General features: G+C 44.2%; 1 protein-coding gene across 1 annotated transcript in view; it reads right to left on the bottom strand.

Moving 5' to 3' along the window:
- GRIN2B (glutamate ionotropic receptor NMDA type subunit 2B) overlaps nt 1-19,868 on the bottom strand; it is a 196,272-nt gene that overhangs the window by 62,119 nt on the left and 114,285 nt on the right. The window contains exon 4 of the mRNA XM_032207593.1: nt 10,462-10,576. Within this exon, the coding sequence (XP_032063484.1) occupies nt 10,462-10,576 (115 nt within the window). The remainder of the gene's footprint in view (nt 1-10,461; nt 10,577-19,868) is intronic.

The following is a 19,868-nucleotide window of genomic DNA, read 5'->3' as shown; positions in this document are numbered from 1 at the left end:
AAACAAATCCTTCAGATCTGACCAAAATTAATGAATATTTTCATTGATCCCAAACTATGTTTTTTTTTTTTTCACAAAATCACTTCTTCCTCCCACCATATTTCTGAGGTTTAGGCAGTATCATCTGGAAAGAGAAGGACAAAGGGTTTATATTTCCTGGTGTTGATCTACGTCACTTTTTCCCAAAATAGACTTTGGGAATAAAATTGGCCAGGGTCCATTCAAAAACTCACCTCCTTCTGTTTGAGACTCCTCTTTCTTATCCTAGACCGCTTCACGGTGCTGCTTTGCATCACTAAACAGCCTAACCCCATTCCACCACGAGTGCCTGAACGTTACTCAGAGTGAAATGTTGCTTGTATGTTAATTTTGTAAAGTGCTTAGGATCCTTCTCAAAGGAAGGAACAATAGAAATGTAAGTCATTATTGGTACAGGAACTGAGGAAATAAACCTAAGGAAAACAAGCACTAGAAACTGTCACACGAAATGCAGACCAAGTCAAAAGCTTAAACAGGAGCAAGAAAGGCTGTCAAATAATCTTCCGGGCTTGGCATGGTAGGAGACTTTGCAGAATGCAGCTAGCCCAGCAGAAAAAAAAAAATTAAATAAACCTGGCAAACTCCTGACTCAGCAGAAGGCAGTACAACCCCCAGCACACCTTAGAAATAAACCTGGGTCCATAAACGCCAGACCCTTTCCCAAGGAAGAAAGGCCAAGGGGCAGTGACACAAACTCAGGCACCATGGCATGGCAAGGAACGAGTGAGCACTGGCATCTAACGTTAGCGAAGGCAGTCTGAAAAAATTACAGACTCAGGGAAAACACAGTTGAGGCAGAGGGAAAACAAGCGACACTGAACATATTGTACACTCAAATCGATGGCACCAAGCGCATGCCAGAGTTCATGAGCAGTGAGAGCAACTCAAGCACACAGTAGCTGCAGTGATAACCACAGTTTTAACACCAAGATACCTTCGCAGAGTAGCGGAGAAGCTAACACATAACAGCGCAGAGGAAAACACGAGGGAAAAGACTGGTCTTGTAAAAAATACTGCCAAGATGCAGGTCAGCTTTAAGCCAATCCAAGCCAGTAAGCACAAAGAGGATTCAAAACCAAGTGAGGAGCATGTGAGAACCAAGCACAGGAACACTGGCCAGAACCAACACCAGAGGATTGAAACCAAGCCAAAGACACCACAAACAAGCTACTCCTTACTGAATAAAAAAGTCTGAGCAATTTCATATTAAGAAAAAATTGTTTCAAATGATCTCAGAAGCAAGTGCAGTCTGGCTTCTACTCCAGGAAAAGCAAACTGCCAAAGCCCTTGGAAAAAAATGGGGAGAGAGGAGGAAGAAGAAAAAGAAAAACAAAAAGAAAACAAAAAGAAAGAAAAATGTAGGGCCGTATGAATATGCAAATGAGGGCATAGCATCACCTCCTTTCTCTCAAGCCCAATGGAAAGAAAACAGAGCCTCCAGATCATAATATTCAGGAAATATAAACATAGAAAAAGCAAAGGAATCACAGGCCAAGCAGAGACATCAACATGAGACAGAGCTTCAAGCAAATGCAATCTAACAGATGAAAACACTCCCTCAGGCAGTGGGGGCACTTCCACTCCTTGCGAGGCTACTTCAGCAGAAGCTACATGTATGTTAGCACTTTCTCCCAGCTCAGTTTGGTTGGTTACTTCCTCTCTACCCTGATGCCTTCACGAATGTCAAGCCTTAAAGCCACCAAAATTCTTGTGTTTTTCTCGACTGTTTTTCTTTTGCATATTTGCGAAGAGTTTTGGGCTAAAAAGAGTGGAAGGGAGAAGGACCTTAAAACGTCAGTACATATCACTTAGATATATCATAACGAAATACTTTGCTAAAAAATGGCAATGCACAAAATGAAAGCTTTAGAAATTTTCTTTCTTATTTGCCATTTTTCTGTCAAAAATTGTCTATGCTACAAAATGGTTTTGATACATTTAGATGACCTGAGAAAAAATATTTTTCAGGTCCAAAATATTTTGTGTTGACTCAAACAGAAATTTGAATCTTTTTTAGCCACCAGAAAATACAAAAGAACAGCTACGTTTCTTTCTTTCGTTTCTAACCCAGTCACACCTCCCTTTCCATTTCTTTTGAGGATGTCATTGATTGATCAAGGATGATGGACTGGATTCTTGATAAGGCCTTGTGATAGAAGTATTTAATTACTACACTCGTTCTTTAAAGCTCATCTTCCCACAGGAGCTCAGCTATCATCTGAATTAAGATAAGGGTATTTATTGTCAGCAACCAGGGGCAACACATCCCCACAATCAATGAAACGCTCACAATGAAGTGGACACAAGTACACACCAGCAGGGGACATGCCCCAGAAATCTCAAAGTGAGTGGCAAGCAGGAGTGGTTCTGACCACAAGAAATGTGGTTCTGGCACCAGCTCTGCAAAGGAAGGAGGTAATGAATCACAAGGTGTAGCCATACCCTAGGTGGTTTTGGATCTCTATAAAGCTGGATTATAACCACATGTTAAGAAGATTAGAAACTTTCCAGCAATACTGAGTATTTTTGAGTTGTTGCACCTTCTCAGCATTGTGTTTAAAGCATGCAAAAGCACCTTTACTGCTTTTTCTCATCTGCCCTTCATACTCTCAACGAGGCCCCATAAGCCTGCACAAAGTCCGTTATAATTTTCCTCTGTCTATCAAACCCTTCAGAAGAGTTACGCAGTTGGTGTGTAAAGCCTGCTGCCTACCATGCTGACTAATGTTGTCTGATTGTTCCCGAGTACTCCCCCGTTAGTCCATCTGTACCCATCTGCTGCCTTTTGTCTTCTAATTAAAGTGTAACAACTTTGGGGTAGAAGCCCCTTTCTGGTTAGCTCTCATGCAGCTCCCTGCAGAGCAGAGTCCCAGGTCCATAACTGGGTGCTGGGGACAGTGATGACAACACACAAGAAGTAACTGCACGTAGAAGCAGCAAAGAGGAACAGTGAGCTCCTCACTGTGTGGCACAGGCAAGTCAGCTGGAAGAAAGCCCCAGACTAGAGCTGTCCTCCCAGAAAACAAAGGCAAGATCAGCCTTCTTTCTCCTCCAACTGGACAGTTTTACAGCACCAGTACACCAGCCATGGTCCTTAGGGTTGCCCTGTCCAAGGAGTCAGGCTGGCAACCCCAGTAAAGGTCAGACAGCTGCAAGCACTCAGATCAGCTCTACCAGCATGGGAATGATAGGCAGCATCCCAATACTGACTGTGCTTAATAAAGATCTCCATATTTTCTAATATCTGATTTGCACTAAAGGACGAGGTCTCTCCAAGAAGCTGTCATTGTTTCAATGTAAGTATTCCCTCTGGTAGCCAAAGAGTAGAGCCTGGTGGAAAAGAGCCAGAATATTTTTCTGCAGGCTCATGAATCATAAAAATATACTTCAAAATTCAAGCAAACAAAGTCAGGAACTGCTTCAGCAAGAGGCAAAGAGAGCAAACAGCTTACACTGTTGTATGGTTAGGAGGGGGCATCCAGCAAGTCTCTCTTTGGTCAAAGAGATGGACTAGCTCATTACTGCAGGCCGCAGTAATCTAATCTAACACTCTGATACAATCAGTCAGCAAAGATACCATTTGATAAGAATGTCCACAAGATTTAAGTTGGAGGCTTTTTCAGAAAGATCATTGCATTTATCACCTGATAAGGAAAGCTTTGTGTCGCACTTGCAGCTGCCCTTTTCCTTAAGAGTCAGTGTAAGATTAACATGGCCATAATTAGCCATAAATCCATACAGTAGTTGGATCCTGGACAACTGTGAGAAGCCAGTCCAAATCCTGGCAGTGGGTGCAGCATAGGTGCATGCGTAAAGCCATCTGGTTGTCTGACTGAATCAGGGTCATCAACAAAGCTATCAGATGTGACCTAGATCAGGTATCTAAGGGACACTTGCTTGGGAGTGGGGTATCCATAAAATATGTATTCTTTGATGCAAGCCTGCTGTCTAATGAGAAGCAAGGGATTCAGCAAATTTTGATCTCTTAGAGAAATGTCCAGAAAAAAACACTCCAGAAATAAGGGGGCAAATGCATGTACAGAGTCCCATTCTAATTTCAGCTATGTGTGCTTAAATCCAGAGTGATCCATCTGCCCTAAGTGAAGCTATATCCTTCTAAAAACTGGTTCTATGGGAACAGAATCAGTCACTAAATCTGAGTAGGTTTAAGCAAACTCCTATGCCATTTCTCTTCAGGGACAATGAGTCATAAATCCCCATGTACACAAGGAAATTAGCAAAACAAGACTGATTGGCAAAAACAATCCAATCTTGTCTCACCATAAAAGGAACTGGTGGGATAAAAAACATTTCCATTGTGAAGTCCATGGACATCAAGATGCCAGAACTCGGCACACAGAGTAGAACCTGACCCAAGAAAAAACTTCCACCCCAGTGAAAGAAGCATATCTGTGCATGCCTGTATAAGTGATCAGAAAAGGTTGCTCAGGTGGGCACCAGATAACTCAAGGAGGAAACTGCCTCAAACGACCTAGTCATCTTTCCAAAGGCAAGGGAGGGCCTTCAGAGAAGATGCTTACATTTGTACAGCTGCAGATTTCACCTCATAGCCCTACATGCTTGTTCCTCTCTTATTTTTAAAGAGCCTTCTTCAGCACATGAAATAATTAAATAAATCAAAATCCTTCCTTCTCTTGGGCAACTTGACATACACATGATTCATACTGGTTCTTCATGAAGTGGCCAGTACCACACAGATTCTTACTAAAAGCCAAGAATACCAACCAGATTTTCAGTCCTCTTCTCTCCTTCTCTGTTATTTCTGCCACTGGAACACTGAAGGAAATGACTGTGAACACTTATTTTAATGTGCAGAAAGACTCGAGACTAGGCCTATACATCTTTTTCCTTAACAGAGGATAATTCTCTCTTTGAGCTTGTGATTCACAGAGAGATGCTCCCAAACAACATTTGTCACGGTCACTACTGTCTCCTGGTCCCACAGAAGCAGGTGGTGTCTAGTTTCTTACTGCTCTGAAGGCTGCAAAACTATCAAAAGCTACAGCCTCTTTAGCATCTCTGTGGCGTTCATCAGACCTCCAAAGCTGCAGACTCCTGGAGGTGACATGTGCCTCCATAAGGGCTTTTGTTTGCGGCCATCAAACAGCTGCCTGATCATATAAAAGGTACATGATAAAGGATGCAAAAACGATGTCCTCACCAGGTGAGGATTGAAGTTTTTGCTGATCAGTCTATCCATGACCTAGATTTTCCTTCCTATCAAACAAGAGGGCTCTTATGAGACACTCTTTGGGTTCATCTTGCTCACCTAATCACAGAAATGTAGGCTGCCAGAGAACCACATGAGATCATTTACTGCATTCTTCTGCTCTGAAGCAGGACAGGATAGAGACAGAAAAATACCGAACAGTGCAGGGTCTGTGTGTCCTCCAGCAAATGAGCCTCACCAGCAAATGAGCCTTGCCGTGTCTCACCATGCTAATGATTAGACAGCTCCCTACATCTATAACTGAACTATTTCTGCTTGAAAATTTAGCAAGATTTCTTCTTCATCCTACTCACTGTGGACACAAAAGGCAACTGGCCATGAAGTCCTTTGTCAACAATGTTTTAGATGTCCAAAGATGTATCTTTTTCCCCTTTCTCTCTCTCTCTTTTTTTTTTTTTTCTTTTTTTTTTTTCCTAGATAAAACAAATCTTATTTTTCCATTTTACTTTCCTCAATCCTTCTTCCTTCCTGTGGCTCCCTCCTACATCCTGAGGGAACCTTTCCTGAGCACAGATGTGCATAACACATCTCTGTGGTAAGCAGGGAACAGGGTCACACAAGTTCATTGATTTAGAAATTCACCTTATGTGGACTACAACCCAGGCTGAACACAGCTCTGGAAAGCCCATGTGGCAGCAAGCAGTGGGACCACTTTTCACCCTGTTGCAAGGTGGCGGTCATTGAGACTGCCAACAGAATGTCACAGCAAACAGCCTCATTCCCAGGGAGCACTAACGTGTTTAGTGGTGTAGGGGAACAGGCTAGGAGCAGCCTGTCTGTGAACTTGTAATCATGGCTGCACCGATGGCTACAAGAAGCGGAACAGATGCTACTAATTGATTTTCAGGAGTTCAAAAGTCAGACACTGATAATTACAGGAGCAGCAGGCAAACATTTCATCTTCAGAAGGGGTGAGGGTTGGTATGGGCAGAGGATTAGTACATGCATCAGGGAGAATGAAGCTTTCAGCATAAGCTTCCCATCTGTCTCCTCTAAGATGTTTTGTAGTGGTACCCTGGACAAACCCATCATTTAGGGCTTTGCATACCCAGCCAGGAGCAGGAGCTACTGGGTTATTCATGCAAAAAGATGCCCTGGGAAACTTGTAAATCAAAGGGATCTTTTGGGCAGCACAAGAGGTTGCTGTCATTAGCATGTGGAGAGGTGCTCCAAATCCCCAGTGACACACCAGAGGGAAGAAGCAGAAAAGCCTCAGCAAAATGGAAAGGCTGAGATCAACCGGGCGACAGAATTGATACAAAACTCACAATTCTCCTATGTTAATCATTATGCTTTGGAAGGGAAAAAGAAAACAACAACAACAACAAAAAAAGAAAGTGTTTGATGGGTAGAAATTAAAGCAGAGAAAGAATCTCAAAGAAAACCTCAGAGAAAGTGAGGTTTGTGTCATCCCCAAGGTCACTGGAGGAAAGGGAGGCAGCAGAAAGGAGGAGCTGAGAGCTAATGGGACATGACTGCTGTGCGTTGCCTCAGCAGAGAAGGTGGATACGAGCAAAAGCTGAGAGAAGCACCTGCCAGCTCTCACAAAAAGATCACGGACCCCAAAATATGTCATCATCATATGTGGAATTATAGGAGAGTAGAGGAGAAAGGCAACCAGTAAAGAAACTGGGTGAAAACTATTCCTACACAAAACACCACAGACAAAAAAATTAGTGCAGTGCCTAGCCTTTGGCTCACCTTACAAGACCTCTGGCCCCAGCTCATTGCTGTATTGAGGCAGGGCCATGGGGTAGATCTCCTTCACCAGTACTCACATGCCTGTCCCTCTATACTCAATACAACAGAGGCATCCAAGCACCCCAAAACACACCTAGACTACATATGGCCAATGAAGCAAGAGCTCTACTAATCAGCTAATTAAAAGCTAGTGAGAGAAGGCATGTAGCCTTCTGCCCCTAAGGAACAGTTATGCCAAGAAGTGAATGAAGCACAAAACATTTGTTATCATGAGATGAATCGTTACTCGTTGCTGAAATAGCAGAAGACCTTGGGATACTGCCCCTTTCCAGAAAATGGTTCTTCCATGATTGTCAGCTCTACAGGGCTTCAGTCTGTCTGAAGGACACAAGAGATTTGTCAGCATTAGGATCTGGGGACAGCTGTAGCTCTTCTGGAAAATGAAATCCTGTTCTGAAGTAACTGGTCCTTTTTTCAAGATTTTTCTTTCCATATTGGGATGAAAAATCAAAATCTCGGCAAATTTCACAGATCTGAAATATGGTAATAGGTTCATTTACTGTCTGCATCTTTGCTGCTCAGAAAATGGAAGGCTTCATGCCTGTTGTAAAGCTTTCTTTATATATATATACATACCCCATGAGACATACACCTCCCAATCTATTTGCCATCTTTCAAGAATCATCTGCACCACCCCATACAGAGCAGAAAATTGTGCCATTTAATCCAGAGGAGACTAATAAAAATGATCAGAAGACTACAAAACATGACCTAACAGGAGACTGAACAAATTCTTGTTTAATCTACAGCAGAGACTGGGAGACAACATGATAGAAGCTTTCAAACATACATATGGAACATAAAAAGAGAAAGAGAATAAACAATTCTCTGTGTCCACAAGGGAGATGCCAAGTAGTAATGGGCTTAAACCGCATTCAGGGAAATCTAGGGTAGGCGTTAGAAAAACTTTCCAGAGTAAGGAGAAAGAAGCCATGGAAGAGATTGCCTCAGGATTTCACGGAGCATCGAAGGACTCTCAGAAAAGGTGAAGCAAACATCTGTCAGGAATAATTTCAGTCTAGCTGATCCTTCCCTTGGGCAGAGGGAGGAACTAAATGACCTCTTGATGTTCCTTCCAGGCACAGCATCTGATAATGGATAAAAGTGTGCAGCGATGTAATTAAAGACTGAGCTATTGTGAAAGCACACAAGTGGACTGAATCAGTGTTTCTCATGCAGCTGCTTTCATCCTTCATCTCCTACTGCCTTAGTGTTTGGGAAACTCCCATTCTTTGTGCAGTTTCTTCTGTGTGTTACCTAGAAGGTGTTAGGACCAAACACCTTGCTAATTTAGCAAAAATAGTGAGACTTTGGATGATTTTACGCTGCAAAGCAATGCACTTACAAACTTATTTGGATTGTGTGCTAATAATATATGAATAATTTATGGTTTGTATCATGGCATTGCCTGGGAGCTGCTGTTAATGGCCAGCATTCCACTTTGTCTGACTCTGCAAACATGGAACAAAATTATGATCATTGCCACAAAGGGCTGTTTCAACCTTACATTTTAATGCTTGCATTTCAGGTGAACGGAGAAAATTAAGAACAAGGCTATGATGCACCAGCTATGAAATGTATTTTTCTGTGATCAGAGCATGATGGAGATGACTTCTGTGTTTTCCAGGAAGAAAACATTCAAACACCTCAGTTTGATTATAACAATCTGATCTTCCCACTGAGTGGGACCCCACTTCAAGGTAAAACATTTGTGTTTAAAAAATGCTAAGGGCTTTTCATACAACTAATACCATATCTCATTATGGTCTCATTTCAGTCCAGCTTCTACAAAATGAAGAGCTGTTCTGGCTTAATGCACACCAAGTGGTCCCCATAGACAGCAAGGTTCAGGCAGGTCCTAGGTCCAATCCCTACCACTCAAGCTCACCAGCATCTCTTCCACTAATTGTCTGGCTCAGCTGAGAGACCCCAGATATTCTCTCAGAGACTGAACAGATTCTCTTACTGCTAATGGAAGACCCTGAGCCGTCACTGAGGGTGCAGCAGGGTAGTACATGTGAGAAGCAGGATGAAAACAAGACTATGTTTATCTGTGCCTCCTCAGAGGCCTGCAATGCATTCCAGCAACCAATTGCCCACAGGCTGCACTGCCAACATACCCTAGCTGGATTCATGCTGCAACTGCCTTGATTTCCTGCTATGATAGTGGAATTTTCCTGTGTGAGAATAAATCTGATGCCAGCTAGAAACAAATCCACTTTGCCTGGTGGGCTTTAGTGCAGTTATGCAAGGGGCAGAGTTTGGCATGAGATACATTCCGGAGCAGCCGGTGCAATATCCAACCAGCCTGCCTCCAAACATGTCCAAGGGTTGTCTGCACATGCTATTGCCATGCTGTATGTTTCCCCATGCTCCTGTCCCACTGAGACCTCTGCTGCCAAGTACTAATGTGATGGCTCTTCTGCTTCCTTCAACACTTGCTCCTCCAGCCCTCTTCTGAAAGCACTTCTCCTGACAGCCCTCTATTTCTTTCTCATTTCTCCATGAATTCTTCCCGACTTTAGCCATGCAGGCTTTTTGCAAGTCCATAGAGGAGACAAGCAGCCAAGGAGAGAAGGGTTTCTCTGCCTGGTGGGTCGAGGGGACATTTTTCTAAGCCATACACATGATCACATCCAGGCTGAGCTCTGCTTCATATCTGTTAAGTGCTTTGCTGAATTCTTCTAATTTTGCTCTGACTTCTCACCTCCATCACTTTTTTATATCTTATAACTACCTCGAGCTACCCCAAGCTACTTAGCTGATTCAACCCCTTTGGGAATGCTTGTTCTGAGCCTGGACCACTGACACTTATGTGGGAGGTGAAATGAACCAAAGCTTTGCACTAACACAGAAATCCACACCATTTCTAAAATGGTGGTTTAGGTTACATGCAAATTATTCAGAAATATGCAAATTTAGATCTTTGAGCAACTTGGTATGATCTCATGTACACATTCTACCTAATGCACCATCCCATTGCGAATGACAGTGGCCAGATATATCAAGCACAGTTAACAGCTGCATATTACGAAGCGTGGCTATAGCTCAGTCATAGCCATTTAGCATACACAACTTCAATGCCTTCAAGCCACGCAGAGAAGTATTTTCTGTCTCTGCCATTGAAACTCATGGCTCAAAGGAGGTCTTTTCTCTGAAAGACAGGGAAACTTATGTTCAGAGGTGACAGAAGGGAAGCTGATTAATTCTTTATGCATGCTAATGGAAAAATGTAAAGGCATCCTGCATGGAGATGACAGCAGCCTGGGTATTGGAGATACCAGTGGCCCAGGATGCAAGGAGATTGCCGACCCTTCCTGAGTGCAGAGGGCAGGAGGATTATTTGCTCAGAGCCTTCCTCTATCCTCCTCCTGTGTGGTACAGTTTGAGAATTATCAAAGATATCCTACCCTCTCCCACTTCCTCTCCTTGGTCAGAAGGATGATCACCAGCTTGGGATGCATCTGGTATCCGTCCTCACTGAATGACAGGTTCCTGCCTTCAAAGGTAACATTGATCAGGTACCTGTAGGAGAGAGAAAAGAGCAAGACGAACATTAATGCTTGAGAACTGAACCCAACACAAGAGCCTGCCTTCCTGTCTTCAGTTTGTGTTAGGACAGTAGGAGCATACTACAAACAACTGTTGTCCAGCTGGGGACAGCAGAGGAAAATCTAAAAGGAAGTGGGTGGTAGAAGCAGGACAAATACTCCAGGAACTGGGACCAAAAGTTGAGGCCGCGCCTCAAAGGGCCTACATTTCCCCCATTTAGGACCAGGATAAAGAAGTGATGTCCCATGTTGGTGCTCACTGAATTCCTGAAAGCACAAGTCACATGCATACACATGTGCCCACAGTCCTTGATTTCCCCTTTCCACAAAGGGCAGAGGGATCCATAGCAATTAGCAATGTCAACATGCTCCACAGCCTACATTTTGCTCACTGTCCAAGGGGGATTTCACACTGCATTTGAGGACAGCGATGGCCCACAGGTAAAGTAGTGGGTACAGCCTCCCCTGCTCAAACATCGAGGCAATGATGACAGAAGCTGCAGTGAGCAGAGGAATGAGCACCTGTGAGTGCTCTGTCCGTATTAGAGCCAGCATGCCTTACGGGGCCCAATATGATCCTCTCAAGCAGCTTAGGAATAGGGCCAGGGGATGCTGGGGTAGCCCAGTGAACGTCCTTTTCCCTAGGGACAGAGTCATGCCATGTACTCTGCAAGATCAAACTACAGGGTGATCAGCCCTGCAGATCCCTGCAGCCAATATTAACGATTCGCTTTGTCTGGAAAGGCTCCGTCGCTTCTGTGCAAGGCACCCCGCTTTGGGCCATCTCATGTCAGCTGTACAAATGGACTATTAAACAGTCCAGGCTTCAGTCTCATTTATCCTCAGGCCTCTTCACTCAGCTCTGGCAGTGGGGAAGACCTTTAAGTGGACCAAGATTACAGCTACACTCATTTCAAGGCCTTTCTACATTGTGAGAGCATGTTGAAGCGGTGTTGCTGTAAAAGAGAATCAAGTCTATTGTTTTCTTAACTGTCAGACCATCCAGAATGACACTGTGGGGAAGAGGGGGAGGCAAATACACATTTCACAGTTCATTGGCTTATAAGACATCTCCGTGGCACTCTGACAGTTTCCCCTGTTCATATATTTCACTTCAATTCACAATCCTGTTGCATGAAGTAGATTTTGCCTTTATACACCTGCTCTAGCACCAGTAGTATCACATCACTGTGAGAAGCAGAGGTGACTGAGCTGCCTGCAGGGCTAGCCCCAGGACATTGCCCACCCCTGCTTCGCCCAGTTCTCCTAAAATTATACAAGCAACGTTTCCATTGCAGACATGAGAGGCTATTCTGCTCTATTACACCACAACAATAGGAAATATTTCCTGATTCCTAGCTTCAGTTTGTCCCTTGTGAACTCCATGTGAACCAATACCAGGAGGGTGGGAGAGGGTGGCACTCAAATTTCTGTTCTTTCAAGGGGTTCACACATTCCACCCATCTGAACACAGCACAGAGAAACCCCTACTAATGTAATAAAGCCTTGGTTAACAGGCAAACATCTTCAAACAAATAGAAAAGTGGATCAAGATTCGAGCTGCTTCCTTTTCCCAAGTCCACTAACCAATGAAACTCAACCACTATTTCTCCATACACGCTGTGACCTTCAGGGGATGTGTGCAGTGTAAGGAACAGCCATATGGGAGCCTGGGGTGAAACACTGCAACAGACCTATCTATTTTCAAAGGCAGACTATTTGGCATTTTCCAAAAGCCAGACCCATTCAGGACCCAAACACTGAGCAAACCCCAAATCATCAGCCACCTGGAAAATCTTAGCCATGTCACCGTTTGTAATGGTGTAAAACAACCAATGATAGCATCACACATGCTCTTCTGGCTCTCCCTTCCCAGCTGTTTGCATTACTTTGGTACAGTGAGTGCCAGACATAGACCGCCATGGGCATGTGCAGCCTAACAAACCTACAAAGGGCTTTGGCACTGAGAAAGACCTTCCAGGGGACCAAGATTACAGCTACACCCCTTTCATGACTTCCCTGCACTGGCAAGTCATGTTAACAATGAAGTTAGGAGTTAACAACGAAGCAAGGCTCTGAAGAGATGAGGATGCCATTAGCATGATGGGAATTGCAGCTTTATGTGTCAGTATTTAGAAAGCAGTGCCAATATCTAATTAAACAAACAGCAATATTAGACGGTTCTTGGTCCTCTTTCCCTTCCTACCCAAGAATGATGCCACTGTGGGAATCTCCCTTGCACAGCCTGACAAGAGTTCACATAAATCAGCATAAGAGATGACACAAGAGGGTGTCATTTCTGTTCATTTTCCACTGGAAAGATTAGAACCACTAATAATAATCAAGGAGGGATCATCAGTGCCTCCGATCCTTGGAGCTGCCTTGAGATTTACACTTAAAGCAGCACTAAAATCCCTCACTTCGCACCTTAATGACTGAAATTAGCCTCCAGATTTGGTACAATAACTCTTCAGAGGGTTTTCTCTGTAACCCATTAGCAACATGTTTACCAAAGTTTGAAGGAGGAGAGCAGAAAAATCAGCTCCCCCTGCAGCTTTCCCACATTCCCATAGATCACAGGGTCTTAAACCCTAGAATTCGGGGCAAGTGGCACCCAAGGAGTTGCTGGGCTTGCTCAGGTGCACTGGGCTCCATCCATCCTCCCTCCAAGAGCCCAAGTTGGTGCTGGGCAGCAGCAGTGGGTGGGTCGTGGGGGCATGGGCTTTCCACAGTGAGCTGAAGGCACACATGAACAAGCAATTTGCACAGCCATGGTGGCTACTGGCTATTCTATCAGGGATGCCAGATGGGCCTGGAAGGTAGGTCAGGGAGTGGGACAGGGGCAGGCTGGAGCCAAAGCATCAAGGCTTGAAGGACTCCCTGGCAGCGTGCTGCAAGGCAGACCTGCTTGGATGGCTCTGCCCTCCATCACTGGTATGCCAGCATGATCACTGCCTGTTCTGGCCAGGGGGATTTATTTCGTCCCTACAGCCTACACGTGCAGCAGTCCCTGGAGAGGCAGCCGAGGGGCTAGGAGACTCCCTGACACATCTGCTCTAAGCCACACTGTGCTGAGGCACAGCATGGAGGCAATGGGCTATGTTCGTGGGTGAGGTAACGCAAGATGAAGCTGTGCCTGTAAAACGCAGCGAGGGCTTAATTTGTGATTTCCTGAGTGTATGCAATTCCGAGATGGAGAGAGAAAGAGAGAGATTATTTTAATTAATTTCATTTGCTAGAATCACCTTTCGGCAAAGATTTTTGCTTGCACAGGTGTTTCTGAAGCCACTTACTGCAAGCACAGAAGGGTCCGACCCCTCCCCAGGCTGGCGGAGGTGCAGTAGCCACAATCCCAGCACAGAGCCGCATGGGAGCAAGATGCACATAACATTTGCAGAAGCAGAGTGACATTGTGAGTCCCATGGTACAGATGAGCAGGCAGGAACAAAGCAGGATGGGACATGTCCTTGGGCACAAAGCAAGTCAGGCTCAGGGGGACTGGGCTCTGTGCTCTGACCATTAGGTAACATCACTCATCCTAGATGTGAGGTTGTCAGCCCTGTGAGCGAATGAAAAGTGTTTCCAGAGCTGGTTGGCATAGGAAATAGAGCATTAAAACCATATCAGATGGCCAATTTAGGACCAGCAGAGAGATTATGACATTTTAAATGGTTTCAGCTAGTGATGGGGAAAGCCTGGAGAGGCAAATGTGGAAGGCTGAGGGAATGTGGGGGGAGGCAGGGAGGGTGTTAACTGAGTCTTTCTCTGCCCTAGAGACAGCTCTGAAGGGGATGCATTTGAAATTAGCACAAACCGCTCCAACTTCTGCCTCCAGTGCACTGCAGGGAATCAGCTCCTCCTGAAGCTACTGAGCGTGTGGGCAAATTTGGGCAATGCCTTGGTTCAGTCCATAGCGCTCCCTGCCTCACATGCGCACACGCACACACACATGTGCATGCACACGCACTCCCTTGTGCCCTGTCAGTGCTTGTTACACTCCGATACGACAAGCGTTCTGCCCGAAAAGGCATGATTATCCTAACATCGACCGCCTCCCCGAATAAGACAGGTCATATAAATAAACCAGCCTCTCCACTGTCAGCATCAGGGAGTCGTCTCTGCAGCCCAGCACACAAATAAGGAATAAAAGGAGAAATGGAGTGCAGGTGGAGGGTGGGGATGAAAGGCGACAGGATACCTTTTCCAGAGAGGATTTGCAGGGTAAAAGGCAGACGGAGATTGTTGCAGGATACAGGGAGGGGGACACAGACTATCATCAGCCTCTTTGGAAACTCACAATGTGAAACACCGAGGCCAGTTCAGCAGCATAACAGCAGTGAGGGGGAAGCAGTGCTAGGCCTTTCCCCCCAAAAATCTGCATGGTAAAATAGCCTTTTTATTTCATGACAGACAGGATTAAACAGCCACTGGCGAGAGGTGCCAGCAATGGGCGCAGTTGCCTGCCCAGCCCCACCTCATGCCCAGGGAAGAGCATGGATGGTGCATTGCTGCATCCCAGCACATGTGCCCCACAGCTCCAGGGCACATTCACTGCCTGCTGCAGCTCCTGCCTGCCCCACACACCTGCTGCTGGACCAGGACAGACAGACAGAAAGGTGGGTGGGCTCAGTGGACAGGCAAAAGGGGGCTTAGGACCAGTGTAGTTATCTACAGATGGGAATTCTGATCTTCAGATGGCATGGGATTGACAAACACAGGTTTAACCAGCACTAATTCCACTGTTAATAGCTTCTCTCATCTGAGAGACTGAAATAGTGTAGTTTTTTTTGTAATGAGAAAACTGCAACTGATCCCTTCAACTTCTAATTTAAACCTCCATTCTCCAAACCCATGGGAAGCTTAAAATAATGCAGATATTATTTCTCCCTACTGTTGCTTGGCAGTTCTGTGGCTGCCTGTGCCTCAGAGGACAGCCAATATACGCACCGCAGCCACCCAGACCCAGCTGCGAGCACATGAGGTCCCTCAAGATAAGGCAGTCCAGAGGGAACACTGAATCCAATTGCTCATTCCCAAAAATATGAGAATAGGCTCTTCATGGGCCCTCAGTCAGACTTCCCCACCCCTAATACTGAGCCTGGCCAGGGCTTTCAAATGCTGTCCCAAGGCTCCTTCCACTGTGCTGCTCCTGCTGCTGCGGTGCTCGTGGAGCTGTGTGAGGCGGGCACATCTGGCCACATCCGTGTAACATCTGGCCAGTGTCAGGTATGATTTACAGTGAAAAGATTCCACGCAAAGGGCATGAGAGCAGCTGATTTAACATAATAAGGGGCATGGACTCTGTTCTTTCTGCGATTATGAGAACAAATTCAAAACAAAATAGACCAAAAAAAAAAAAAATAGAAGCAGCCACTGACTGGAAAAATTAAAACTTAAAGGAATAGCATCTCGCTCTTTTTAATTTGCTCCTTTCTCACTCACTGTCAGTGTTACAACTGACTCTGGGGAGATTTGCTGCAAGAAAAAAAGCTAGCGTAGAAAAACAAGACCAAACAAATTCCAAAATACGCAGGTATCCTACAGCAGAAAATCTGTCCAGGCTCCAGCCATTTTGTGCTGCTGAGAACCAACCTGACCAGTAGGCTTAGAGAAACACAGAGAGCTTGGGATTGTTTTCATTAAGCAAAGAGGTTAGGAGAGCAACTAGATTAGGAAATATCCCTCAGGCTATAAGATAACAGAGGTATAAGAGATTAATATGGTTCCTTCTTGCTGTCCACAACTTTTTAGAAGAGAAGAGGACACGTACTGGGCAGGAGTAAATATTCAGCTGATATCAAAGGCGTGATACTGTTTGGTCTGCTGAGGTTCTGGCCGCTCACCTCTAGGAATGTTGAATTTTCTCAGTGTTTGCTTCTAACCTGTGAAATATCTGTTTCTGGTGGAAGAGAAATTTCTGTTGATCTGCCTTAGCTGTTTCTCCATCATATTCTGCAAAGTTGTTTTGAAAACAACTTTTGAAATGTACTTGTGTGCTGAAACTTCCCAGTAACACCTTGCATATACAGTGGAAAGGTGAAAATTTTTCATCATTTCCCCCTCTTAATCATAAATGAAACGGTACTTACACTTTCCCTCCCATTTCATCTATTTATCTGCCATGAATTTGTCACTTCAGAAAGACTCTGAGCTGACAGTTCCTGGGGACTGCTAATATATCTATCTGCAGAATGTGCAGGGAGCCAGAGCAATGGCAGGGCCACTTTCCTACATGCATTGCTTGATCCTAATGAGTCAGGACCATTCCTGAGGATGAGAAGTTCACTTTCCACAGCCTATGCAGTCCAAGCTCCCTCCTGAAAATACTAAAAGGAAAGTCAAGCACTGCATCACAGGATTTTGCAGCACAGGCACCTGTCCGGTCACGAAGTGGGGATCACTACCCCACACTGGGAACTTGGGGTCAGCTCCAACCTAGGGCAGAAATGACACTAATGATGCTTAGGTGAAAGGCTGTTTCTTCAGTGAGCTTCAGAGTTTTCAAAACAACCTTTTTTTTCCATGTACATAATACTATCAAGGACCTGATCTTGTTTGCTTTTCATCCTCTGCAGTCAGTGTCTTTAACAGAAAGGGAGAAAGAGATGGTGTCCATCAGGTCCCGTGGCATTTCACACCCCTTTACCAGGGTGCTGCTGACACTACCAAGGCCATCCTTTAAGTGCTAGGTCACTTGAAGGAAATACAGGTATAGGTTAGGATGAGGTGACCTGTTTATGAAGAAAAGGGAAGGACAGATCTTCATTTCCCCCATTTGCTATGTCAGTCCCAGCAATATCTTGAAAAGTCAACCAAAGCCAAATTTCTCTCACACACTTCCTGACTAACCTATTTTGACAAATGCCATGGCCAGAAAAATTATCTATCAAAACCACCTTTTTAATGGGAAAGGGGGATAACAACTTGGCAACAACATTTTCTCATGAGGAGGTTAGCATTTTGTCAGAAAGACAGAACCATGAGATCTGAAAACTGTAATGACATTGGACAGAAAATGAAGCTCCTGGCATGGTTGTGCCCTCATACCGTCTTGTCCATTGTGTGACACCTTCTACCCTTTCTTTTTTTGGACTAGAGTCCAAATGCATGTAATGCGCCACCATGAAAAAGTCCTGCAAGGACTAGCACTACCTCAGCTAGGGAAGGGATATCACTGGAAATTCAGTCTGTTCAATTTTCTAGAAAGAGAAATAGGAGCATAAAATTCCCATGCTCCTAATCACGAGAGAGAGCAAATAGGATTTCCATGTCAAAATATTCCATTTTAAACCCAAAATATTTGATTTACAACTTTTGTTCAAAAACTATCAATTTTGCTGGCAAAATGACACAATCCCAACTAGCTTGAGAATACACCTCTACACCTTCTGGCCTCACTGGAAATAAAACTGAAACAAGGAAAAATATTAAGAACATATTCTGGTTAAAGCTGAAAACACCTATAAATCTCAAAGGAAATCATCCTCTTCTCAGAAAGTTTTTTTAACCAAAAAGCTTTGATAAAAATAAATATACTTCTGAATTGACTCATCAAACCTTTAAGTAATATAAAATAGCTAATAGAAAATAGCTTTAAGGTCAGAATTGTTACAGTGACTGGATAAAATAAAAACTAAACATTCAGACCAAAGTTGTATCAAGCCACAGAGCTTTACTGAGTTACTGAACTCCTGCCAATTACTGATTAAGTATATTATTTTTAATTTCCACATTTTCCTGTCCTTCTTTATTCATGAAGAATGGTAACATACCACTTTTCTCCAAAGCAAAAACATTGGAAAAAATATTCCAAGGTATTTCTCCTGTCAGAAAGGACTACCAATCTGCTGTGATAGATTTACATGGGGCAGTAAAAGCACAGAAAATTACATTTGTCAGAACAGCTGACAATAGGTCATAATTAGGTCTTGGCATCTACCTAACAGGTCACTGATGGAAGCCATACTGCTAGGAACAGTCAAATACTGAAAGGTTAAGCACTGTCGTTCAGATCTGTTTATCCATCTTAGGGCATAGTCATACAAACATTCATAGGACAAGCAGTCATAGGACAGAAGTCACATGGGGCTCTTCACCTTGTGATTTTTCACCCAGGATGATTGTTTGTTGATCTTTCTTAATCTGTACTGCCTTAAAAAATATCCCTGTTGAACTGCTGGCCTCATACAGTGAATTTAAACACATAGACAACAGCCTTACTTCTTTCTCTTAATCATTTTTGGTCTAGATAGCTGTGGCCAAGTGGCCAAGTGAACGTACATCTCAACAGCCCCTTTCATTGTCTGAAGGTGAATTGTGTGCTAGAAGTTAACCATAAAGATATCTCCGTATGTACCTAGAGTTCATTCCAGTTTCTGTTCTGGAAGTCAAGACCAATAAATGGGTGAGCACACCAATTTTCCTCTTGAGCTTTCAGGACTTTCTTGTTTGCAGAACCTCCCCCCAGATCTGCCTGAGAGATCCCCCTCACTGCTGCCAGAAGCAAAGCAAGGCTAAAGTAATCGGAGAGATTGAAATAAATCCATTTATTATATTCTTTTGAACAGCAGACTAACTTTTTTGGCCCACTAAAAAATTCCGTTACTTGATGTTTATTGAGTGTTGAAAGCATCCAAAGTGTTTGCAAGAACAGAAATATCAGCATAGTTCAGCTGGAAGGGACCTACAGAGATCATTAGGTCCAACTGCCCGACCACCTGAGTGCTAACCAAAAGTTAAAGCATGTAATTAGGGACATTGTCCAAATGCCACTGGAGCACTGAGAGCCATGGGGCATCAGCCACCTATCTAGGAAGCCTTCTCCAGTTTCTGACCATCCTCATGGTAAAGAAATTGTTGTTTAGAAAATTTAGAAAAATTTCTTTAGAAAAGAGTGAATTTGTGGCATTTATAAGAGAAGAGTCATTGCCTGGAAGGACACTTGGTCTGAAAACTGGATTTTCCTCAGTCCATAGCAGTTCTGCCAAGACGGCACCCTATTTGTTTCTCCCTTCCCCATCACATCTCCCAAGGGGAATAGATTAAAACAAACAAACAAATGATCACCCCTGTCAGTGACCGTGGAGGGGTTCATTTGAATTCTGCTGCTCCTCCTTTGTCAGAGGAGCTGCTCTCTGCTCACTCCCTCTCCCTTCCCTTTCTCTCCTCCGTGGGTTGATGTTTCCATGGAAACATGTTCTTTAGTGCCACTGAAATTACATCGCATTTAAAGCATTAACCCTTCCTTGGGCTGAGGAAGGTCTCAG

Source organism: Aythya fuligula, chromosome 1, assembly GCF_009819795.1.
Source record: "Aythya fuligula isolate bAytFul2 chromosome 1, bAytFul2.pri, whole genome shotgun sequence".
NCBI lineage: Eukaryota > Metazoa > Chordata > Aves > Anseriformes > Anatidae > Aythya > Aythya fuligula.
This window is presented reverse-complemented; position numbering and strand designations above follow the sequence as displayed.